Source organism: Salmo trutta, chromosome 15, assembly GCF_901001165.1.
Source record: "Salmo trutta chromosome 15, fSalTru1.1, whole genome shotgun sequence".
NCBI classification, from domain to species: domain Eukaryota; kingdom Metazoa; phylum Chordata; class Actinopteri; order Salmoniformes; family Salmonidae; genus Salmo; species Salmo trutta.
Window position 1 is genome coordinate 51,351,393 of NC_042971.1, and position 24,845 is coordinate 51,376,237.

General features: G+C 48.6%; 1 protein-coding gene across 1 annotated transcript in view; it reads right to left on the minus strand.

Moving 5' to 3' along the window:
• The window catches only part of LOC115149282 (phosphatidylinositol 4-kinase alpha), a 32,742-nt gene extending 8,451 nt beyond the window's left edge, over positions 1 to 24,291 (minus strand). Inside the window, exons 1-33 of the mRNA XM_029692002.1 lie at positions 24,071 to 24,291; positions 18,695 to 18,811; positions 18,404 to 18,497; positions 18,147 to 18,308; positions 17,698 to 17,960; positions 17,186 to 17,252; positions 16,914 to 17,062; positions 16,758 to 16,823; positions 16,572 to 16,668; positions 16,244 to 16,435; positions 15,964 to 16,064; positions 15,612 to 15,871; positions 15,148 to 15,243; positions 14,743 to 14,926; positions 14,499 to 14,599; positions 14,224 to 14,392; positions 13,905 to 13,955; positions 13,660 to 13,768; positions 13,334 to 13,470; positions 13,106 to 13,239; positions 12,023 to 12,105; positions 11,604 to 11,674; positions 11,269 to 11,475; positions 11,063 to 11,146; positions 10,906 to 10,995; positions 10,189 to 10,308; positions 9,964 to 10,056; positions 8,275 to 8,431; positions 7,145 to 7,272; positions 6,745 to 6,903; positions 4,444 to 4,595; positions 4,216 to 4,323; positions 3,982 to 4,109 (exon numbers count right to left, since the gene is read on the minus strand). Of these exons, the coding sequence (XP_029547862.1) occupies positions 3,982 to 4,109; positions 4,216 to 4,323; positions 4,444 to 4,595; positions 6,745 to 6,903; positions 7,145 to 7,272; positions 8,275 to 8,431; positions 9,964 to 10,056; positions 10,189 to 10,308; positions 10,906 to 10,995; positions 11,063 to 11,146; positions 11,269 to 11,475; positions 11,604 to 11,674; positions 12,023 to 12,105; positions 13,106 to 13,239; positions 13,334 to 13,470; positions 13,660 to 13,768; positions 13,905 to 13,955; positions 14,224 to 14,392; positions 14,499 to 14,599; positions 14,743 to 14,926; positions 15,148 to 15,243; positions 15,612 to 15,871; positions 15,964 to 16,064; positions 16,244 to 16,435; positions 16,572 to 16,668; positions 16,758 to 16,823; positions 16,914 to 17,062; positions 17,186 to 17,252; positions 17,698 to 17,960; positions 18,147 to 18,308; positions 18,404 to 18,497; positions 18,695 to 18,811; positions 24,071 to 24,169 (4,228 nt within the window). The 5' untranslated portion in view covers positions 24,170 to 24,291. The remainder of the gene's footprint in view (positions 1 to 3,981; positions 4,110 to 4,215; positions 4,324 to 4,443; positions 4,596 to 6,744; positions 6,904 to 7,144; positions 7,273 to 8,274; positions 8,432 to 9,963; positions 10,057 to 10,188; positions 10,309 to 10,905; positions 10,996 to 11,062; positions 11,147 to 11,268; positions 11,476 to 11,603; positions 11,675 to 12,022; positions 12,106 to 13,105; positions 13,240 to 13,333; positions 13,471 to 13,659; positions 13,769 to 13,904; positions 13,956 to 14,223; positions 14,393 to 14,498; positions 14,600 to 14,742; positions 14,927 to 15,147; positions 15,244 to 15,611; positions 15,872 to 15,963; positions 16,065 to 16,243; positions 16,436 to 16,571; positions 16,669 to 16,757; positions 16,824 to 16,913; positions 17,063 to 17,185; positions 17,253 to 17,697; positions 17,961 to 18,146; positions 18,309 to 18,403; positions 18,498 to 18,694; positions 18,812 to 24,070) is intronic.
• Between the last annotated feature and the right edge of the window lie 554 nt (positions 24,292 to 24,845).

Genomic DNA, 24,845 nt, shown 5'->3' on the forward strand with positions numbered 1-24,845 from the left:
TAACCCTGTCTTATATGAGATGGAGGGGGAGTTGACCTGCCATATGGTGAGCTTTATAGTGTTAACCCTGTCTTATATGAGATGGAGGGGGAGTTGACCTGCCATATGGTGAGCTTTATAGTGTTAACCCTGTCTTATATGAGATGGAGGGGGAGTTGACCTGCCATATGGTGAGCTTTATAGTGTTAACCCTGTCTTATATGAGATGGAGGGGGAGTTGACCTGCCATATGGTGAGCTTTATAGTGTTAACCCTGTCTTATATGAGATGGAGGGGGAGTTGACCTGCCATATGGTGAGCTTTATAGTGTTAACCCTGTCTTATATGAGATGGAGGGGGAGTTGACCTGCCATATGGTGAGCTTTATAGTGTTAACCCTGTCTTATATGAGATGGAGGGGGAGTTGACCTGCCATATGGTGAGCTTTATAGTGTTAACCCTGTCTTATATGAGATGGAGGGGGGAGTTGACCTGCCATATGGTGAGCTTTATAGTGTTAACCCTGTCTTATATGAGATGGAGGGGGAGTTGACCTGCCATATGGTGAGCTTTATAGTGTTAACCCTGTCTTATATGAGATGGAGGGGGGAGTTGACCTGCCATATGGTGAGCTTTATAGTGTTAACCCTGTCTTATATGAGATGGAGGGGGAGTTGACCTGCCATAAGGTGAGCTTTATAGTGTTAACCCTGTCTTATATGAGATGGAGGGGGAGTTGACCTGCCATATGGTGAGCTTTATAGTGTTAACCCTGTCTTATATGAGATGGAGGGGGAGTTGACCTGCCATATGGTGAGCTTTATAGTGTTAACCCTGTCTTATATGAGATGGAGGGGGAGTTGACCTGCCATATGGTGAGCTTTATAGTGTTAACCCTGTCTTATATGAGATGGAGGGGGAGTTGACCTGCCATATGGTGAGCTTTATAGTGTTAACCCTGTCTAATATGAGATGGCCATGCGTTGTTCCCACAGGTGGTGTTAGAATTGACCCATAACCGCTGATACAGGGTCAGGGGTTATTTCACCCACCTAATGGTAAATGGTTACCATTGAGGGTAGATCAGTAATCAGTAATCTGATTCTAGATCTGTGCTTAGGGCTAGTTTCTACCTGGTGCGATCCGATGGGTTATGAGTGAGATCATGTTGTTCTCGGGGGTGCCAGGGACGGAGAGGAGGAAAGGTGCGGGTTGTCGAGAAGAAAACCTTGAATTTCTCAATTTGTGTTTTGTTTTTGTTGACAAATCAAGCTGAGGTGGCGGATCGGCATGATGTGTAGAATAATAATAAATCATGCATTTTATCACAAGTGGCAAATCTGCACCTAGCTCCACAGCAGCTACAGATGGATATATTGAAATAAAAGAGATACACACAGAACCACACACACACACAGAGAGAGCACCCCCCCCCACACACACACACACACACACACAGAGAGAGCCCCCCACACACACAGAGAGAGAGCCCCCCACACACACACACAGAGCGAGCCCCCCACACACACACACACAGAGAGAGCCCCACACACACACACACACACACACACAGAGCCCCACACACAGAGAGAGCCCCACACACCCACACAGAGAGAGCCCCACACACCCACACAGAGAGAGCCCCCCACACACACACAGAGAGAGAGCCCCACACACACAGAGCCCCACACACACACACACACACACACACAGAGAGAGCCCCCCCCCCACACACACACACACACACACACACACAGAGAGAGCCCCACACACACACACACACAGAGAGAGCCCCACACACACACAGAGAGAGCCCCACACACACACACACACACACACACAGAGAGAGCCCCACACACACACACACACACACAGAGAGAGCCCCACACACACACACACACAGAGAGAGCCCCACACACACACACACACACACACACACAGAGAGAGCCCCACACACACACACAGAGAGAGCCCCACACACACACACACAGAGAGAGCCCCACACACACACACAGAGAGAGAGCCCCACACACACACACAGAGAGAGAGCCCCACACACACACACACAGAGAGAGAGCCCCACACACACACACAGAGAGAGCCCCACACACACACACACACAGAGAGAGCCCCACACACACACACACAGAGAGAGCCCCACACACACACACACACAGAGAGCCCCACACACACACACACAGAGAGAGCCCCACACACACACACAGAGAGAGCCCCACACACACACAGAGAGAGCCCCACACACACACAGAGAGAGCCCCACACACACACACAGAGAGAGCCCCACACACACACACACAGAGAGAGCCCCCCCCACACACACACAGAGAGAGCCCCCCCCCCACACACACACACACACACACACACACACACACAGAGAGAGCCCCACACACACACACACACACAGAGAGAGCCCCACACACACACACACACACACACACACACACACACACACACACACACAGAGAGAGCCCCACACACACACACACACACACAGAGAGAGCCCCACACACACACACACACACACACACAGAGAGAGCCCCACACACACACACACACACACACAGAGAGAGCCCCACACACACACACACAGAGAGAGCCCCACACACACACACACAGAGAGAGCCCCACACACACACACACACAGAGAGAGCCCCACACACACACACACAGAGAGAGCCCCACACACACACACACACAGAGAGAGCCCCACACACACACACACACAGAGAGAGCCCCACACACACACACACACAGAGAGAGCCCCACACACACACACACACACAGAGAGAGCCCCACACACACACACACACACACACACACACAGAGAGAGCCCCACACACACACACACACACACACACACACACACACACAGAGAGAGCCCCCCACACACAGAGAGCCCCACACACACAGAGAGCCCACACACACAGAGAGCCCCACACACAGAGAGAGCCCCACACACACAGAGAGCCCCACACACACAGAGAGCCCCACACACACACACACACACACAGAGAGAGCCCCACACACACACACAGAGAGAGCCCCACACACACACACACACACACACAGAGAGAGCCCCACACACACACACACACACAGAGAGAGCCCCACACACACACACACACACACAGAGAGCCCCACACACACACACACACACACAGAGAGAGAGCCCCACACACACACACACACAGAGAGAGCCCCACACACACACACACACAGAGAGAGCCCCACACACACACACACACACACACAGAGAGAGCCCCACACACACACACACACACAGAGAGAGCCCCACACACACACACACACACACAGAGAGAGCCCCACACACACACACACACACACACAGAGAGAGCCCCACACACACACACACACACACACACAGAGAGCCCCACACACACACACACACACACACAGAGAGAGCCCCACACACACACACACAGAGAGCCCCACACACACACACACAGAGAGCCCCACACACACACACACACACAGAGAGAGCCCCACACACACACACACAGAGAGAGCCCCACACACACACACACAGAGAGAGCCCCACACACACACACACAGAGAGAGCCCCACACACACACACACAGAGAGAGCCCCACACACACACACACAGAGAGAGCCCACACACACACACAGAGAGAGCCCCACACACACACACAGAGAGAGCCCCACACACACACACACACAGAGAGCCCCACACACACAGAGAGAGCGAGCGAGAGAGACGGGGGAAAAGGAGAAAAAGAGATTCTACAGACACAGATGTATGAATCCATCAGCAGCGTAGGAGAGTCTGTTCAGGCGTCAGATTTGACCTGTGTAAAAACCTAGTCCTGTAGTCTTGTAGTGCGGTTGTTAAATCAGCCAGCCCCACCGCTGTAGGCTTACTTAGCATCGATATCGGAGAAGTGCTGGATGCGAATACCCCGGCAGAGAGGGTGCTGGGGGTGGGCACGGCGCATAGCTCACCGGGAGAGACCAGCTGGCACGCCGCCAGGTACTTCTTGTCCGACAGGATGCTGGCGTAGAAACGGATCATGAAGCTGATGTCCTCACGCAGACGCTTGTCCCCCTGAGTAGGGAACTTAGGGGGGGCGCTAGAGGGGGGAGAGGATAAAATGATTTAAAAGATGCCGATTTAGAGAGGGAAGTTATTTCCCACGTTAGTAGTGAGTTGGACTGTGGAGTAGAACAGGTGTGTACCTGAAGTAGTCGAAGGCGGTGGAGTAGATCTTCTCTCGGAGGACATTCCTGATGGTGGCGTTGGTGACGACGTCAGAATGGAGCAATGCTAGTCCCAGAGTTAGGAGCCTAAACACACACAATGATTCGTTCATTTGTTCTGAATCAGAAACTGGATCTTGTGTGTGTGTGTGTGTGTGTGTGTGTGTGTGTGTGTGTGTGTGTGTGTGAGAGAGAGAGAGAGAGGACCTGAAGCGGGGTCCAATGGCGGCTACGTGGCGGTTGAGGTTGCTCTTGGCTCCGCCCACGTTGAGGGAGAGCGAGCGTTGTAATAGGCTGCCGAATATCTCCACCTGGTCTTCACTGGAATACTTAGCTATCTCAAACCTCTGGACCAAGAACTGGAGAGAGAGAGAGCGGAGAGAGAGAGCGGAGAGAGAGAGCGGAGAGAGAGGAGAGAGCGGGGAGAGAGGAGAGAGCGGGGAGAGAGGAGAGAGAGGAGAGAGAGGAGAGAGAGGAGAGAGAGGAGGGAGAGGAGGGAGAGGAGGGAGAGGAGGGAGAGGAGGGAGAGGAGGGAGAGGAGAGAGAGGAAGAGGGAGAGGGAGAGAGAGGAAGAGGGAGAGGGAGAGAGAGGAGAGAGAGGGAAGAGGGAGAGAGGGAGAGGGAGAGAGAGAGAGGAGAGAGAGAGAGGGAGAGAGAGAGAGAGAGAGAGAGAGAGAGAGAGAGAGGAGGGAGAGAGAGAGAGAGAGAGAGAGAGAGGAGAGAGAGAGGAGGGAGAGAGAGAGGAGGAGGAGAGAGAGAGGAGGGAGAGAGAGAGGAGGAGAGAGAGAGGAGGGAGAGAGAGAGGAGGGAGAGAGGAGGAGAGAGAGAGAGGAGGGAGAAGAGAAAGGAGGGAGAGAGAAAGGAGGGAGAGAGAAAGGAGGGAGAGAGAAAGGAGGGAGAGAGAAAGGAGGAGAGAAAGGAGGGAGAGAGAAAGGAGGGAGAGAGAGAGAGAGAAAGGGGAGAGAGGAAAGAGGAGTCCGGGAGCGAGAACGATGGGAGGAATAGAGCGGGGAGAGCGAAATAGATGAAGAGAGGGGCGAGGAGAGGAAGGAAAGAGAGAGGAGACGGAGAGTAGAGGACGGAGAGAGAGAGAACGAGGACGAGGAAAGAGGAGAGAGACGAGGGAGAGAGAAAGAGCAGGGGCGGAGAGAAAGAGGATGACCGAGAAAGAGAGGGGAGAGAGAAAGAGGAGAGGAGAGAGAAAGAGGAGGGGAGCAAGAGAAAGAGGAGGGGAGCGAGAGAAAGAGAGAGGCGAGAGAGAAAGACGAGGGGGAGAGAGGAAAGAGAGGGGAGAGAAGAAAGAAGTGAGGGGAGGAGAGAGCAGAGTGAGGAGAGAGGAGTGAGGGGAGGCGTGAGGGCGAGGTGAGGGAGAGGGGCGCGAGAGAGGAGAGAGAGAGGAGAGAGAGGAGGCTGCCAGAGAGAGGAGGGCGAGAGACGGAGAGGGAGCGAGAGAGAGAGGAGGAGCGAGCAGAGGAGGAGAGGAGAGAGGAGGGAGAGAGAGAGGAGGGATGAGAGAAAGGATGGGAGAGAGGCAAACAGGACGGAGAGAGAAAGAAGAGAGAGAGACGAGAGATGAGAGTAGGAGGTGAGATGAGAGGAGAGGAGAGAGGAGAACGAGAGAAGAGGGAGGAAAGAGACGAGGGCGACGAGAGAAAGAGGGTGACGAGGAAGAGAGAGGGGAAGAGAGAAGAGAAGAGAAGAAGAGAGAGAAAGAGATGAGGGAGAGATGAGAAAGAGAAGAGAGAAAGAGAGGGGAGAGAGAAAGAGAAGAGAGAGAAAGAGAGGGGAGAGAGAAAGAGGAGAGAGAAAGAGAGGGGAGAGAGAAAGAGGAGAGAGAAAGAGAGAGGGGAGAGAGAAAGAGGAGAGAGAAAGAGAGGGGAGAGAGAAAGAGGAGAGAGAAAGAGAGGGGAGAGAGAAAGAGAGGGGGAGAGAGAAAGAGAGGGGAGAGAGAAAGAGAGGGGAGAGAGAAAGAGAGGGGAGAGAGAAAGAGAGGGGAGAGAGAAAGAGAGGGGAGAGAGAAAGAGAGGGGAGAGAGAAAGAAGTGAGGGGAGAGAGAGGGGAGAGAGAGGGGAGAGAGAGAGGGGAGAGAGAGGGGAGAGAGAGGGGAGAGAGAGGGGAGAGAGAGGGGAGAGTGAGGGGAGAGTGAGGGGAGAGTGAGGGGAGAGTGAGGGGAGAGAGAGGGGAGAGAGAGGGGGAGAGTGAGGGGAGAGTGAGGGGAGAGTGAGGGGAGAGTGAGGGGAGAGTGAGGGGAGAGAGAGGGGAGAGAGAGGGGAGAGTGAGGGGAGAGAGAGGGGAGAGAGAGGGGAGAGAGAGGGGAGAGAGAGGGGAGAGAGAGGGGAGAGAGAGGGGAGAGAGAGGGGAGAGAGAGGGGAGAGAGAGGGGAGAGAGATGTCCTTGAATTGAAAGGGAGAGAAAGCAAACAAGGCCATTTATGCAGTAAAGTCCTCTTACTCTAGTATTTTAACTAAAATGAACTAATGCTGCCAGAGACAGAATACACACACACACCTCTATCCAAATGCAGTGAGGTGTGACGGCGGGGGGACAAGGGACAGGCTGACTCTCCTCCGAGGCTGCTAGGGGATCAGCCTCCACCTGAGCATCAGAGAACAAGCCCATCTTCAGCTCCACTGTCATCTGCCACGCCCCCGCCATCTCACGCATGAACTGCAGAGAGAGGGGGGGGGAGGAGAGCGAGAGGGAGGTGGGGGAGAGCGAGAGAGCGGGGGAGAGAGGGGGGTGGGGGAGAGCGAGAGGGAGGTGGGGGAGAGCGAGAGAGCGGGGGAGAGAGGGGGGTGGGGGAGAGCGAGAGCGAGAGAGATACCCATGTTAGTGAGGGTTTGAATACCGGTCCCACACAAATACACAATGGTAGTTGAAGCACAACAACAGATGTCTCCATACTTACCGGGACCTCCACTCCTGTACGAGCAGCCAGCAGCCACTCCCAGCAGGCGATAGCCGTCTCCATGCCGTGTTCTGTAAACATCTTCAGAGGAGACCAACACAGGTGGTGCAGCAGCTGAGGATCACATTCTACACCCCGACAGAGAACACAGAAGACTTCAGAAGGACAGGTAACAGAGAGCTACAACACTTCAGTAGGACAGGTGACAGAGAGCTACAACACAGAGAAGACTTCAGCAAGACAGGTAACAGAGAGCTACAACACTTCAGTAGGACAGGTAACAGAGAGCTACAACACAGAGAAGACTTCAGTAGGACAGGTAAGAGAGCTACAACACAGAGAAGACTTCAGTAGGACAGGTAAGAGAGCTACAACACAGAGAAGACTTCAGTAGGACAGGTAACAGAGCTCCAACACAGAGAAGACTTCAGTAGGACAGGTAAGAGAGCTACAACACAGAGAAGACTTCAGTAGGACAGGTAACAGAGCTACAACACAGAGATGACTTCAGTAGGACAGGTAACAGAGCTACAACACAGAGAAGACTTCAGTAGGACAGGTAAGAGAGCTACAACACAGAGAAGACTTCAGTAGGACAGGTAACAGAGCTACAACACAGAGAAGACTTCAGTAGGACAGGTAACAGAGCTACAACACAGAGAAGACTTCAGTAGGACAGGTAACAGAGCTACAACACAGAGATGACTTCAGTAGGACAGGTATCAGAGCTACAACACAGAGAAGACTTCAGTAGGACAGGTAAGAGAGCTACAACAGAGAAGACTTCAGTAGGACAGGTAACAGAGCTACAACACAGAGAAGACTTCAGTTCAGAACTAATTCAGGCTTGCTTAAACAAAGGGGTGACATCTATAGTTGTTGCATACGTTTTTAGTTATTTAATTTGTATTACATTTTTTTTAATGTGTAGAATTTTCTTTTCACTTTGACATTATGGAGTATTTTGTGTAGATCAAAAAGAAAAAGAAAATCTATTAAATGCTTTTCAATCCCACTTTGTAACAGAACAAAATCCAAACGGGCGTGAATACTTATGATGCATCCCAACAATGGGCTCTTTGGTACATTTATTCCATTCCAAATCAGTCTTCACTTTTCAGCACACACACCTTTAGTGCTGATGAGCAGTGCTGCCAGTTTGAACATGTTCTCAGTGAAGGCCTCAGGGTTCTGGGCATCTAGAGCCTCTGTCGTCTGTCTGACCATCAGCCTGGACAGGTCTGACTGGCTACGCACTGCCTTACTGAAATGGATCATACCTGCCACCTGGAGGGAGAAAACACACACACACACACACACACACACACACACACTGATGTGAACCACTGGGGACAATATTGTTCTGTTGAAGGAGAACTATGATAAAGTGTATAAAGGAGAAGTGAGTAGAGTCCTGTCTAGACCTGTAGCCGTGTCTCTGTACCTCTCCAGCATAGCGGGAGTCCTGTCTAGACCTGTAGCAGTGTCTCTGTACCTCTCCAGCATAGCGGGAGTCCTGTCTAGACCTGTAGCAGTGTCTCTGTACCTCTCCAGCATAGCGGGAGTCCTGTCTAGACCTGTAGCAGTGTCTCTGTACCTCTCCAGCATAGCGGGAGTCCTGTCTAGACCTGTAGCAGTGTCTCTGTACCTCTCCAGCATAGCGGGAGTCCTGTCTAGACCTGTAGCAGTGTCTCTGTACCTCTCCAGCATAGCGGGAGTCCTGTCTAGACCTGTAGCAGTGTCTCTGTACCTCTCCAGCATAGCGGGAGTCCTGTCTAGACCTGTAGCAGTGTCTCTGTACCTCTCCAGCATAGCGGGAGTCCTGTCTAGACCTGTAGCAGTGTCTCTGTACCTCTCCAGCATAGCGGGAGTCCTGTCTAGACCTGTAGCAGTGTCTCTGTACCTCTCCAGCATAGCGGGAGTCCTGTCTAGACCTGTAGCAGTGTCTCTGTACCTCTCCAGCATAGCGGGAGTCCTGTCTAGACCTGTAGCAGTGTCTCTGTACCTCTCCAGCATAGCGGGAGTCCTGTCTAGACCTGTAGCAGTGTCTCTGTACCTCTCCAGCATAGCGGGAGTCCTGTCTAGACCTGTAGCAGTGTCTCTGTACCTCTCCAGCATAGCGGGAGTCCTGTCTAGACCTGTAGCAGTGTCTCTGTACCTCTCCAGCATAGCGGGAGTCCTGTCTAGACCTGTAGCAGTGTCTCTGTACCTCTCCAGCATAGCGGGAGTCCTGTCTAGACCTGTAGCAGTGTCTCTGTACCTCTCCAGCATAGCGGGAGTCCTGTCTAGACCTGTAGCAGTGTCTCTGTACCTCTCCAGCATAGCGGGAGTCCTGTCTAGACCTGTAGCAGTGTCTCTGTACCTCTCCAGCATAGCGGGAGTCCTGTCTAGACCTGTAGCAGTGTCTCTGTACCTCTCCAGCATAGCGGGAGTCCTGTCTAGACCTGTAGCAGTCTCTGTACCTCTCCAGCATAGCGGGAGTCCTGTCTAGACCTGTAGCAGTGTCTCTGTACCTCTCCAGCATAGCGGGAGTCCTGTCTAGACCTGTAGCAGTGTCTCTGTACCTCTCCAGCATAGCGGGAGTTCTGTCTAGACCTGTAGCAGTGTCTCTGAACCTCTCCAGCATAGCGGGAGTCCTGTCTAGACCTGTAGCAGTGTCTCTGTACCTCTCCAGCATAGCGGGAGTCCTGTCTAGACCTGTAGCAGTGTCTCTGTACCTCTCCAGCATAGCGGGAGTCCTGTCTAGACCTGTAGCAGTGTCTCTGTACCTCTCCAGCATAGCGGGAGTCCTGTCTAGACCTGTGGCAGTGTCTCTGTACCTCTCCAGCATAGCGGTTTCTCAGGTTGAGTGAAGCCATGAAGTTGGAGTAGTCCTTCTTCACACAGGCTGGCCTTTCTGTCAGCTGGGTGATCTAGAGCGGATGACAGAACTTGGTTAGTGTGTGTGTGTAATTGCGTGTGTGTGTGTGTGTAATTGCGTGTGTGTGTGTGTGTGTGTGTGTGTGTGTGTAATTGCGTGTGTGTGCGCGCGTCTGTCTCCTCACCCCTAGCGTAGTGCTCTGTCTGTTGTAACCAGCGAAGTGCAGGATGCTCTCTGTAGCCATGGCCAGGCCAGTGTGCTGGGACAGACCTGACACCCAGTTCTGATGCTTGTTCAGGTACTCCTGGAGAACAGAGAAAACATCCAAAACAGGGGATCGGAGAAGATTCATCTGAAACCTTGAGTCCCTCAGAAAGACAATCGAGAAGCTCTTGTTAGTTGTCTACTTGAATAATGATTTGTCAGAACACCTGCAACACGTCGTCATAGAGATGGGTAGGCTGACGTCACCAAAACGATGCGCACGCTTCAATGAGGCAGAAGTCTGAGTTGTTGTGATCCTGGATGGCCAGATACCGAGCAACAGTGACAAGCTGCTGCCACGTGGGGAATCGGAAGGGACTACTTTTATCTTGTTCTTAACACCATGTCTTGTTTTGAGGTGTTTTAACTGATTTCATGTCAATGCTAATATGGCTAAAATTAGCTAGCTAACCAACAACTGTAACGATGTTTCAGAGACAAGTGTTCATTGTGCAAATATATTTATGCATTCAATAAACATTGGAAACTGAATATAGTTTACATGTTGTCAACAATCTAATCCAAACCAGTATATTTTGCCCCATAGTTGCGCACGCATCGGTTTTGTTGCTAAACAACCAACTCGTCTATGCTTTTCCTTTACGAAATGCAGTGTGTGTGTGTGTGTCTCTCTCACCTGTAGGTGTGACTTGGTGACAGACGGGGCCCACTTCATGGCCTCCTTCAGGATCTCCCCACAGCGAGCAGCAAAGTCCTTCACTATGCTCTACAACCACAGAGAAACATACACCATTATTTAGAACACACACACACACACACACACACACCCCTACCTCTCTGGCCTCGTATGTGTCTGGTACAGTGATCCTGTAGGGGGTGTCTGGGATGTCATAGTAAGGCTGGTCTTTATGGATGTCCTGCAAACAGGGTAGGAGCACGACACATCAGAACACAATATGTTGTAATAATGACCCCTTTCAGGGGCCACAGAGAATAACAGTAGCAGGTAGAAAGAAAGTGTGTGAGTGTGTGTCCGTACTGCACTGAGGGAGAGGGAGAGGGTCTGCAGGATGTCCAGCATGGTCTTCAGTACACGGCCACTCCACAGCAGGTGAGGGAACGTTTCGGCCAGACCTGACAGGTATTTGTCGGCCACCCTACGGATCCTCTTGTGGACGTGGTTGAAATTGACCAATAGGAACTGAGCGTGGCGCTCCAACTCCTCCTCATGGGCTTTAGTCTTCGGCTGGGGAGAGAAACACAGAGACAGCACTCAGGCAGCCAATCATTGTAGAGGACACGCTCCACAGAAGGGAGTTCGCTCTCGACTTCTCCTAGAGACACAGTTTCTCTGTTTTGACCGATGACCTTTACCTTCTCAGCCATCATGTGTAGGAAGACCTCAAACACCTTGTCCCCCACTGCTATCACACACTGCATCATACCTGGACAGACATAAAGAGACATGCTCTCACTGTCTACCGCGTGAAATATGTAGGAAGACCTCAAACACCTTGTCCCCCACTGCTATCACACACTGCATCATACCTGGACACAGACATAAAGAGACATGCTCTCACTGTCTACCGCGTGAAATATGCGCACTGCACCTGTCTACCGCGTGTGTAATACAAAGTAATCCTTCTAACCCCCCCCCAAAAAAATAATATAGATGTACTACTGTAAAGTGGTTGTTCCACTGGATATCATAAGGTGAATGCACCAATTTGTAAGTCGCTCTGGATAAGAGCGTCTGCTAAATGACGTAAATGTAAATGTGTACTGCAGCTCACCAGACTTGTCCTTCTGGATGGCTCTGTCCTCAAAGTAGCGGAACATCACCTGGAAACGGTCAGAGTCCAGAGCACGCAGCATCCTGGTGAGAGAAGAGAAACGGTCAGAGTCCAGAGCACGCAGCACCCTGGTGAGAGAAGAGAAACGGTCAGAGTCCAGAGCACGCAGCATCCTGGTGAGAGAAGAGAAACGGTCAGAGTCCAGAGCACGCAGCATCCTGGTGAGAGAAGAGAAACGGTCAGAGTCCAGAGCACGCAGCATCCTGGTGAGAGAAGAGAAACGGTCAGAGTCCAGAGCACGCAGCACCCTGGTGAGAGAAGAGAAACGGTCAGAGTCCAGAGCACGCAGCATCCTGGTGAGAGAAGAGAAACGGTCAGAGTCCAGAGCACGCAGCACCCTGGTGAGAGAAGAGAAACACTCCAGACCAGGCCTCACCAACTGCTACAATCCAGACCAGGCCTCACCAACTGCTACACTCCAGACCAGGCCTCACCAACTGCTACACTCCAGACCAGGCCTCACCAACTGCTACACTCCAGACCAGGCCTCACCAACTGCTACACTCCAGACCAGGCCTCACCAACTGCTACACTCCAGACCAGGCCTCACCAACTGCTACACTCCAGACCAGGCCTCACCAACTGCTACACTCCAGACCAGGCCTCACCAACTGCTACACTCCAGACCAGGCCTCACCAACTGCTACACTCCAGACCAGGCCTCACCAACTGCTACACTCCAGACCAGACCTCAACAACGCTGTTCCTAGAGAGCTGCTGTTCAGTAGGGTTTTGTTCAAACCCTACGCTAGTACACCTAAATAAGCTGAATTAGGTTAGTTACAACTGGGTTTGGAGTGAAAACCGGGGGGTAACTCTCCGGGAACAGGGTTGGAGTGAAAACCTACAGGACTGTAGCTCTCCAGGAACAGGGTTGGAGTGAAAACCTACAGGACTGTAGCTCTCCAGGAACAGGGTTGGAGTGAAAACCTACAGGACTGTAGCTCTCCAGGAACAGGGTTGGAGAGCCCTGGTCTAGCAGGGGTGCATCTCAATAGTCCTAAGTGGTTTCCTTTTCCTTACCTCATGTACTCCAGCCTGTAGACAGACAGTAGGTAGGTCGACATGGCGAAGTCTAGTTTGTTGATGAGAGCAGAAACCTCAGGAGGAGGATCTAGCAGGTTTATAATGGTGCTCCTCAGGTCATTTAGCTCCGCCTGAAAACACACCCACCCAGGGAACATCAGTTGTGTGTGTGTGTGTGTATGTCTGTACACACGTGTGTTGTGTGGGCATGCATGTGTACTGTACCGCTGTGACGGTGTCGTTCTTCAGGGCAGAGTTGTACTGTAGTTCAGAACGTAGGGGTTCTCCACTGGGGAAGGTGAGGAGGGGAGACTTGGTGGCAATCTCACACACTCCTTCATACCACTCCTCTGGCCACAGACCTACACAACACACAATGCCCTTAATAAACCTACAGACTTCTACAGAGCAGAATGACTGTTAGACTGACAACTCACTTCCCTTTTATCTTTCCATCAGTCCACCATTTCAACAATGTTTAGTCAATTCTTTATATCGTTTCCAATCCTGGTGGAATATTGTAGTACATGTTAACATTGTTAAACAGCCACCTGATCCCTCAACAGCGAAGCCCATCACCACAGAGTAGAGCCAGAAGTCTCTGAACAGCTTCTGCAGACGAGGCTTGGCTTCCTTGATGGGCGGTAGACGCTTCGTCAGCTACACAGAGAGAGGGGGATCTAAATCAACACTAAGCATATAGATTATATATGGAGTACTGTATAGACACTCGGGCACAGAGGCACTACTGGACAGACTGTTGAAAGTGAATCATGTATAGAGGCAAGCCACATACCACAGCAATAACAGGAACGAGTACTCCCAGGTTTCCAGCACTGCTTGACGCCTGCAAATACAAATAATAAACAAAAGTCAACAAGAAAAAAACAGTTAACCTCTAAAGGCTGCTACACATTTCACCCAAACAGAGCGACGGAGTGCTGTATACGGCCCGTTTCCAAATTTGAACCCCACAAAAGTACGTAGAACTAGGTGTGAATACCACGCTGCGTTTGCGTAGTTTGAATGAAGTGTGTAGGGCCCTTAACACAAGCCTATTGTCGCTGAACTCTATAGGTCTATCGGAAGTCATGGCTGCTGTAAATGGAGTTTACCTTCAGTGCAGGGCCCTTGTCCGAGGCCCTCTCGCTGGCCCTCTTTCCCTCCAGTCCCAGCTGGACAAACAGCTCCAGTAGGTTGACCAGCAGCTCATCAACCATCTGCTCTGTTGCCAGGTTGGCAGCTATGTTAGCTAATGCATTGATCACAGCCAGGGAACAGTGTCTGGAACACACAAGATTAACACAGTAGTCTTTAGCAGAGTGGGTGGTGGAGCTGGTTATGGGTAGGGAATTGGGGTTAGGGGTAAAGGTGTAGGGGCTGAGGACACCTGTATCCGTGGTCCTTGTAGTCCTTGGTGGAGTAGACCATGGAGGAGGCCTTCACACTGATCTGCTGGAACAGGTTCCACACCTCCTGGTAGATATATTGCTGTGAGGAGAGAGAGAAACGGATGAGTTTACTGACAGGAGAGAGAGAGAGAGAGGAGACTTTACTGAGGGACATATTGCTGAGGGGAGAGGTAAAATAATTAAGTGTATACAGGATCAAGTGTGTGTGTGTGTGAGACTCACGTTCCCAGTGATGACCATGCATCCCAGCTGATCTATAATGAGTACGTCTAGCTGTGAAGGCGGCTGGCAGAACTTCTGCTGTAGGATCTGCAGGATGGGCTCCATGACGCGGGGCGTGTCCCTCAGAGCCACCGCGATGTGACCCAGCGCTCTGATGGTGTGGTCTGGGATCAGGTGGGCCTCCCTGGGGGAGAGAGAAACACGCGTTGGTCAGAGGGGCTGTCAGTCATTGCCACGGACCTGGGGATTGGTCAGAGCAGCTGTCAATCACTGCAGGAGAGTCTTTCTAACTAGCGAGATCACCTGAGGTTTCACTGACAGTTATTTCTCAGAGGTAAGCCAGCCTGTCAATAAGTAAAGTACACTAACTGGTAATATTGGAGGGCTCAGGTATGAAATACTTACTTGTCATTCTCCTGAGAGATGTAGAGACGGTTGGACAGGCTGGCTAGGAAAGCCTCCACTATAACACTGTCCATAGTCAGACCTGCCTTCAGACACCTGAGAAGCAGAGAGAGAGGGGGAGGGGGCAGATAGAGAGGGGGGGGAGGGGGCAGATAGAGAGGGGAGGGGGCAGAGAGAGCAGGAGGAGACAGAGAAAGAGAGAAGGGAGAGGGAGGAAACAGAGAGAGCAGGAGGAGACAGAGAGAGCAGGAGGAGACAGAGAGAGCAGGAGGAGACAGAGAGAGCAGGAGGAGACAGAGAGAGCAGGAGGAGACAGAGAGAGCAGGAGGAGACAGAGAGCAGGAGGAGACAGAGAAAGAGAGAAGGGAGAGGGAGGAGAAAAGAGATGGCATAATTGGTTACCACGGAGCAAACACTGCTCATATTTCTCTCCTTTTCACATACAATATTTTGTCTTTCCTCACCTGCAGATGTTGTCAATGGAGATGTCTCGGAGCTGTTCGTACATGGAGGGCTGGCTCTTCTTATTAGCGTGAGCACTGAACGTAGACTGGGAGTGCTCATTGGTCACATGGATCTTGATCTCTCCAGTCCCTGTGGTGTTCTGGCTGTGGTACTTGTACAGCTTGACAAGGACAGGAGAGGGGACCACCAGGAAGTCTCTGAGAGACGTGGTGACAGAGTGGGCCACCACCGGGAACCGCTCGCACAGACGACCCAGACCCTACACACACAAAAAAATGTGATTAGGTATAATAATACTGGTATTATGGCGCTCTTATCAACACAGTATTGTGAAGACATTACAGGCCCGACCTGTAGACAGCAGACGAGCAGGGGAATGTGAGCGATGATAACTTTACTGGACGTCTTGGACTGCAGTTTCTCTGACAGCTTGGTACACAAGTTCTCAGCTCCTGATCAAAGCAAAACACGTGAACAACAGTTGGTTTGGTGTTCAATTCAAATGAATGACCCAATGTTTTTCAACACATGGCAAATGCATTCCAAATGAATGACCCAATGTTTTACAACACATGCGCACGGATAGCACACACACACACACACACACGTTTGAACACAAACACACTCGTACCCTGCTCCTCAGTGACAGCCCAGACCATGAGATCGACACAGGCAGCGTTAGCCTGGCAGCGTAGCTTCAGAGGACTCAGCTCACTGTGGAGGTGATCTACATCATGTAGGATCCTCTGCAGCTCTGACTGGCTACTACTGAACTGCTTCAGCACAAAGTCATGAACCTCTTTCACATAGCCTGTCTGCAGGTCTGGGAACACCATCACACCAACATCAAAAACATGTTAGTAGCACAGTAATAAACACATGTAATAAACTCTACTGAACTGCTTCAGAATAATCAGGTGATAGTAAAGGTTAAAGTGAGAGACCAGTGTATTTGTTACCTTTCAGGTTGTACAGCGTGTCTCTGAGCATCTTGAAGATGGTCACATACAGAGGATCACTGAAGGTCCTATAGTGCAGGTGCATACCTGGGTTCAACTAGATGGAGAGAACACAACAAACATGATGTAACATTGAGGAGTACACAGGACAGCACTTTCATTCAAATAGAGGGGAAATGAACCTACCTCCAGAAGTTCCTGCAGGGTGTTATCCAATGTTTTCAGAAAGGATTCAGAGACAAACTGCTCAACCTGCAAAATGCAAACAGAACACTCAGAAAGGAATTCTGATAAACGATGTTCTAACCATTCTAATTCTATAGTTCTATTCTATGTACTGACCATGTTGAGGAGTTGGCGCAGAACGTCCAGAGGGACGTCGAACTCTCCCTGGGCACTACCCGTAAACAGAGGAGACACAGAGAAACTAGAACTGATGGTGGAGAAGTAATAGTCTGGGTCCACAGCACTACCATCAGGGAGATAGGAGCCTGGAGAGAGAAAGCAGGAGGGGGAGAGTGAGAAAAGGTACAAGTCAAAAAAGAGAGACACAGGCTACTTAGTAATAAACTGAAGTACTTCAGAAATATATTACCTGTCTAATATATTCTTACCTTCAAAGTACTGTGCTGAGGGGTCAGCTGGGGAGCTGGGGGTGAGTCCTGCTCTCTCTGGACTGGCCTACAGACAGAGGAACAGATCATTTTCAGACATTTCAAATAACAGCTTCCTTTGCCCTCTAGTGGCAGGCTATGGTAGTACAGTTCTATTCTCTGTAGTGATATAGAAATAGTAAAGGAGGAGCCCTTGCATCTTATGGTGTCTCCCTGATGAGAATGAATGGTAGTAATATGGTGTAGTAGTAGTAGTAGTAGTAGTAGTAGTAGTAGTAGTAGTAGTAGTAGTAGTAGTAGTAGTAGTAGTAGTAGAGTACAGTGCTTCCCAACAGTACACCATTCTTGTTGCAGCCCTGGACAAGCACACCTAAATCAACTTGTCAACTAATCATGAGGTCCTCAATGAGTTGAATCAGGAACGTCTGTCCAGGGCTACAACAAACCTGTGTGCTGTTGGGAGTACTGGAGGACCGGAGTTGGGAACCACTGGTCTAGTATAGTAATAGTACCTGTTGTGATATGCTGGACACGGAGCTTCCTTTGCGTCTGATGGTGTCTCCCTGACAGACTGTGAGCAGTGAGGCCGGCATGATGGAGCGGAAGTCGTTGAAGGAGCGCCGTCGTGATGGGTCGACATCATTGCCAGTGGTCACTGGCTGGGCTTCCGCCCGCGGAAACAGCTTGGACAGCAGGGGCTCCTCCGTGTTGCTATAGCGACCAAAGGCCCGGGCCACACCCAACAAGCAGGGCACAGTGTACCTGCACAGGTATTCTTGGGAGGGAGGGAGAACAAAGAAAGCCAGAATGACAATGAAAAGGGCAGCCTTTCACCTGTCTCCACATACTGGTATCAAAGTTTGTGAGGACAAGAGACAACAACAAGATAACTAACCAGTAACTAGCATATTCATGAAACACTGGGGAACATGAAATGGTGGAACAGAGAGCATGCTGGTACCTTTATCATGTCCCTCTGAGTTCAAGCAGATGTCCAGCAGGACCTGCATTATGTCCATGACGGCCTCCAGGATTTGTCCTCGCAGGGTGTCATCTCGCTGAGCCACGTCTGAGAGAAGAGTGACCAGACAGAAGCAGAAGTTCTCTGCCACCGGAAGGATATCTGTAGGACAAGAAGAAAGATCAACCAGTCAGAAAGGTGGAATTAGACATCATATTGACTGGTGTGAGAGACAAAATGCTGGCATCTCTCCTTACTCCGCCCTTTGCTTCCAGAGCTTTCTTCGATCCACTGGACTCTGGGAAGTCCCTTCAGCAGCCCCAGCAGGTAGGGGACGATCGAGTCTTTGTGCTACAATAAAAACATAATTCACAAACCACTCGAGCAAAGGCCATTAAACAGCTAAGGGGAGCACAGAAGGTACTATGGATAGGAGCCAATTACTGGTCCTGAGGTGGTCAGGGAACATCCATCCCGTAAAAAGCAGGATATAAATGCAACCCTTAACAGTGTCAGAGAGAAGGCCTCGCTGCTCCAGTTCAATGTACCTGTAGGTCAGACTTGACCAGGAAGATACCCAGAGCTAGGACCGCATCCCTCCTCCTCTCGTCCAGTTGGAACACCCCTCGGAAGTCCACCGGACACATGCATTGGAGCTTTTGGACCTGAAACAAAGAATAAACAGCAAACAAGTGGCTTGTGGCTGACTAATCAAACCATCAGTCCTAACCTTCACAAATACCCTAACTGCTAATACAGGGCAAGGTGACTTCTTCCAAGGCCAACTGACATTCACGAGAGGCTAACCGCTTGCCTCTGCTCCAGCTTTACAGATAAAGATAGTAAAGTACCCCTGGATTCCATGGCCTTCAGGAAAAACAACACGAAGAATCCTATACCGCATAGTAACCATGGCATTGACAGCTTGACTGCACTCCTGGCGAGGAGCCAAACAACTAGCCCTTAGCATTAATTAGCTTAGCTAACGAGGATCAGCCTTTAAGCTCAGTGAGGAGGATTACAGCCTAATGTCAACTCACCACCACAGCAGAGAGAGATACAAATCCAGTGATAAAATCACACAGTCACACATACAGTTGAAGTCAGAAGTTTACATACAGCTTAGCCAAATACATTTAAACTCCTGACATTTAATCCAAGTAAAAATTCCCTGTCTTGGGTCAGTTAGGATCACCTCTTTATTTTAAAAGAATGTGAAATGTCAGAATAACAGTACAGAGAAGGATTTATTTCAGGTTTCATTTCATTCATCACATTCCCAGTGGGTCAGAAGTTTACATACACTCAATTAGTATTTGGTAGCATTGCCTTTAAATTGTTTAACTTGGGTCAAACGTTTAGGGTAGCCTTCCACAAGCTTCCCACAATAAGTTGGGTGAATTTTGGCCCATTCCTCCTGACACAGCTGGTGTAACTGAGTCAGGTTTGTGGGCCTCCTTGCTCGCACACGCTTTTTCACTTCTGCCCACAAATCTTCTATAGGATTGAGGGCAGGGCTTTCTCCAATACCTTGACTTTGTTGTCCTTAAGCCATTTTTCCACAACTTTGGAAGTATGCTTGGGGTCATTGTCCATTTGGAAGACCCATTTTCGACCAAGCTTTAACTTCCTGACTGATGTCTTGAGATGTTTCTTCAATATATCCACCTAATTTTCCAGCCTCATGATGCCATCTATTTTGTGAAGTGCACCAGTCCCTCCTGCATCGAAGCACCCTCACAACATGATGCTGCCACCCCCGTGCTTCATGGTTGGGATGGTGTTCTTCGGCTTGCAATCCTCCCCCTTTTTCCTACAAACACAACGATGGTCATTATGGCCAAACAGTTATATTTTTGTTTCATCAGACCAGAGGACATTTCTCCAAAATTACGATCTTTGTCCTCATGTGCAGTTGCAAACCGTAGTCTGGCTTTTTTTAATGGTGGTTTTGGAGCAGTGGCTTCTTCCTTGCTGAGCGGCCTTTCAGGTTATGTTGATATAGGACTCCTTTTACTGTGGATATAGATACTTTCGTACCCGTTTCCTCCAGCATCTTCACAAGGTCCTTTGCGGTTGTCCGGCGCTTGATTTGCACTTTTCGCACCAAAGTACATTTATCTCTAGGAGACAGAACGCATCTCCTTCCTGAGCGGTATGACGGCTGCGCGGTCCCATGGCGTTTATACTTGCGTACTATTGTTTGTACAGGTGAACGTGGTACCTTCAGGCATTTGGAAATTGCTCCCAAGGATGAACCAGACTTGGAGGTCTACAATATTTTTTTCTGAGGTCTTGGCTGATTTCTTTTGATTTTCCCATGATGTCAAGCAAAGAGGCACTGAGTTTGAAGGTAGGCCTTGAAATACATCCACAGGTACACCTCCAAATGGCTCAAATGATGTCAATTAGCCTATCAGAAGCTTCTAAAGCCATGACATCATTTTCTGGAATTTTCCAAGCTGTTTAAAGGCACAGTCAACTTAGTGTATGTAAACTTCTGACCCACTGGAATTGTGATACAGTGAATTCTAAGTGAAATAATCTGTCTGTAAACAATTGTTGGAAAAATTACTTGTGTCATGCACAAAGTAGATGTCCCAACCGACTTGCCAAAACTATAGTTTGTTAACAAGAAATTTGTGGAGTGGTTGAAAAACGAGTTTTAATGACTCCAACCTAAGTGTATGTAAACTTCCGACTTCAACTGTATAATATATCATTCTAACCTCGGTGTACATAAGTGTACAAAGTTTTCTACCCAGAATTCTGGACCTTTAGGGCACAGTAGTAAGACTAGTGTACTTGCCATGGTTGCAATAGCAAGGTCATTTAATAGGATCTCTATGGTTTTATCATACCATTCTGAATGTCCGTGGAAAACGGAATGCATTGCAATTAACAGGTGTGCCTTCTTAAAAGTTAATTTCTGGAATATCTTTCCTTCTTAATGTGTTTGAGCCAATCAGTTGTCTTGTGACAAGGTAGGGATGGTATGCAGAAGATGGCCTTTTACCAAATAGGGCTAAGTCCATATTATGGCAAGAACAGCTCAAATGAGCAAAGAGAAACAACAGTCCATCTTTACTTTAAGACATGGTCAATCCTGAAAATTTCTGGAAATTTGTTTCTTCAAGTGCAGTCGCAAAAACCACCAAGCACTACGATGAAACTGGCTCTCATGAGGACCGCCACAGGAAAGGAAGACCCACCTCTGCTGCAGAGGATAAGTTCATTAGAGTTACCAGCCTCAGAAATTGCAGCCCAAATAAAATTCTTCACAGAGTTTAAGTAACAGACACAACATCAAATGTTCTGAGGAGACTGGGTGAATCTGGCCTTCATGGTTGAAATGCTGCAAAGAAACCACTACTAAAAAGACACCAATAAGAAGAAGAGACTTGCTTTGGCCAAGAAACATGAGCAATGGACATTAGACCGGTGGAAATATGTCCTTTGGTCTGATGAGTCCAAATTTGACATTTTCGGTTCCAACAGCTGTGTCTTTGTTAGACACAGAGTAGGTGAACGGCTGATCTCCACGTGTGGTTCCCACCTTGAAGCATGGAGGAGGAGGTGTGATGGTGCTTTGCTGGTGACACTGTCAGTGCAGCGATATGCCATCCCATCCAGGGCTGGGCAGTATACCGTTTTTACTTTACCTTCTATACCAATATTTGAATGTTTGGTTTGTTAAATGTGATATGCAGTGCATAACGCCCATTTTTATAGTTTACTTCCCAGCTTGAGTCATATCTCTCCACTTTCTCTATGCCGCTTTCCACGCAGACATAGCCACGCCCCCTGTCACTCAAGGAGCGCATTTGATGTTCCTCAACTAAAGGACGCGTTCAGTCTGCATGGTCAATGCAGCATATGTAACACTGTTGATGACAACAATGCAGTTGTCACTTTGCTTCTTAATATAAATCTAATAGAATTCTATAATTACACTATTAGCTCGTGTTTCTTACATCTGCAAACAGCTAGTTTGTATTTTCTTAGCAAGCTGTTCCTAAATCGTGTTAGCCGCTGATGCTAATCGCTAGCTAGCTAATAAAATGTACTAAGAGCAAGCATAATTAACTATACAGCCTGATAATACCAGTGATTGTGTAGACCTAAATCAGCATGTTTGTGCAACAGTGTCTTCTAAATTAAAGAGGTAAACGCAAAGCAAGAATAGGTTAGCTACATGAAGTAGCTTAGAGAAAACATTCAATGTAGCCAAAGATTATAGGGTCCTTTCGGAAAAAACTATCAACACATTAGTACCTATCCTGTCACAATAACTCCTCCCTGGCATTTTCATTCGTTGTCATGTCAAACACTATTAAAAGTGCCTACTATTATATTCCAACTATATAATTAGAATATACATTCTTCCCATGATTCCAACAGTTAACCCAAGTGTTTTGCTCTAAATCGCAGGTCAAATTGCAACATTAGGTTAAAAATAAGGCCCATATTACTTGCCCATATCGTGCATCCCTATGTGGCAATGTGGAAATGATCTTAAATGCAGAAATTGATGAAAATGATGACTTTTTTGGAGTTGAACAGTATAAAGCAATAAGAATGGAGAAAGATCCATTGAAATCACTTAGAATAATGTGATGCCACCCTAGGGTCACGCACTACTCAAAGAAAAGGTAGAACTTTTATTATTAAAAAACATAAAATACCGTAAATTTTTAATCACCCAGCCCTAATCCCATCAGGTTTGCGCTTAGTGGGACTATCATTTGTTTTCAAAAGAACAATGACCCAAAACACCTCCAGGCAGTGTAAGGGCTATTTGACCAAGAAGCAGAATGATGGAGTGGTGCATCAGATGACCCGGCCTCAACCCAATTGAGATGGTTTGGGATGGGTTGCACCACAGAGTGAAGGAATAGCAGCCAACAAGTGCTTAGCATATGTGGGAACTCCTTCAAGACTGTTGGAATAGCATTCCCGGTGAAGCTGGTTGAGAGAATGCCAAGAGGGTGCAAAGCTGTCAAAGGCAGGCGACTTCGAAGAATCTCAAATATATTTTGATTTGTTGAACAAATTGGTTACTACATGATTCCATGTGTTATTTAATAGTTTTGATGTATTCACTATTATTCTACAATGTAGAAAATAGTACAAATAAAGAAAAACCCTTGATGAGTAGGTGTCCAAACTTTTGACTAGTACTGTATATACAGTATATGCGTTTGTACACAATTTAAAACAGAGACCATTCAGAGCAACATCATTGATGACTTCCAGTTTTGCCTAAAGTTTGGCTGAAAGTTCCTCCCAACACCTGAATCAACATGATGTAATGTGATATAAGGCAAATGAGCAAACTGTCTGTTGAAATCATAGACCTTATGATTGAAATAAAGAACACAAAACATTCCAAGTAAATAGTGACCAATCAATGACCAAAAATAAATTGGGGCGTTACCTTGGTTGAGGTTTGAGAGCTGGCTAACTAATGGAAATGCCAACTTCCTCATTCTGATGGAATGACAATCCACCATATCATAATCGACAGGACAGATAGCTAAACGCGTAGTTAGCAAGTGATTTGTTACAGTTATTAAACTAGGTTGTCAGTATGTAAAACTGCCTAGTTGTTGTGTCGTGTTCCGGTGTGAAATTACAAGCCAATTAACTAAGGGCCTCTACTTGTGAATGAATGTCTACAGTTGCTAGCATTGCTGTCCAACAGCCGTGTGCAGCTCTTGGAAAACGAATAATTAGCTAGTAGCTAATTTCGATAGCATCGCATATCACTGCCATATAACGTTATCCATAGCGAAACGTTTTTTTTGTAAATGTATATTTTTCTGTGGCGATACTGTAAAAAAAATAATGTTTACGGAACCGTATAGACAACTTAGCTAGTTAGCATACGTTTACTTTACGGCAACGCTAATAACATCACTCACCTTATCTATCGGCGCTGGGCGGTGTGCGGCCAAAGAGCGCGCCAGGGACAATACAGTGTTGAAATAAAAACCCCTCGTTCCTGCTCCTTTTGCAGACATGTTTATGAATCAAGACAAACGGGTAGTAAGAACATTATACAGCTTTTACCACTGCGAAGAGGACAAGCTAGCTAGCGACCAACGTTAGTGCAGACGGCTGTCATTAGTTACCACAGCCACAAGGTCATAATTATGGCTAAACCCCGCCTATTTCCAATAGGTCCCCGAGGGTCTCTGTGCTGCCACCTACTGATATGTAATCTCTCAGTGCAGAGCATCTCTTAGGAAAAGTGGGGGCTTTCGAAACGAACCACATAACAAGTGGGGATTTCGAAAGGAGAAGTGGGGATTTCGAAAGGAGTATTTTAACACTAGAAGCGCTGGAATTACATTACATTTACATTTTAGTCATTTAGCAGACGCTCTTGTCCAGAGCGACTTATAGTAGTGAATGCATATATATTTTTTCGTACTGGTCCCCCGTGGGAATCGAACCCCCAACCCTGGCGTTGCAAACACCATGCTCTACCAACTGAGCCACACGGGACTACTGGAACCGCAATTACTTGATATTTCAAATACATATTATTATTTCAAATATTTAAGCGATAAAGCCGGTGTTTGGCGGATATATTGGCACGGGTGTTGTTCGTCGAGGGCCGGTAAACCGTGCCAATATATTCTCCAAACACCGGCTTCTCGGGCATTATCACATTTATACAACGGGTTATAACGG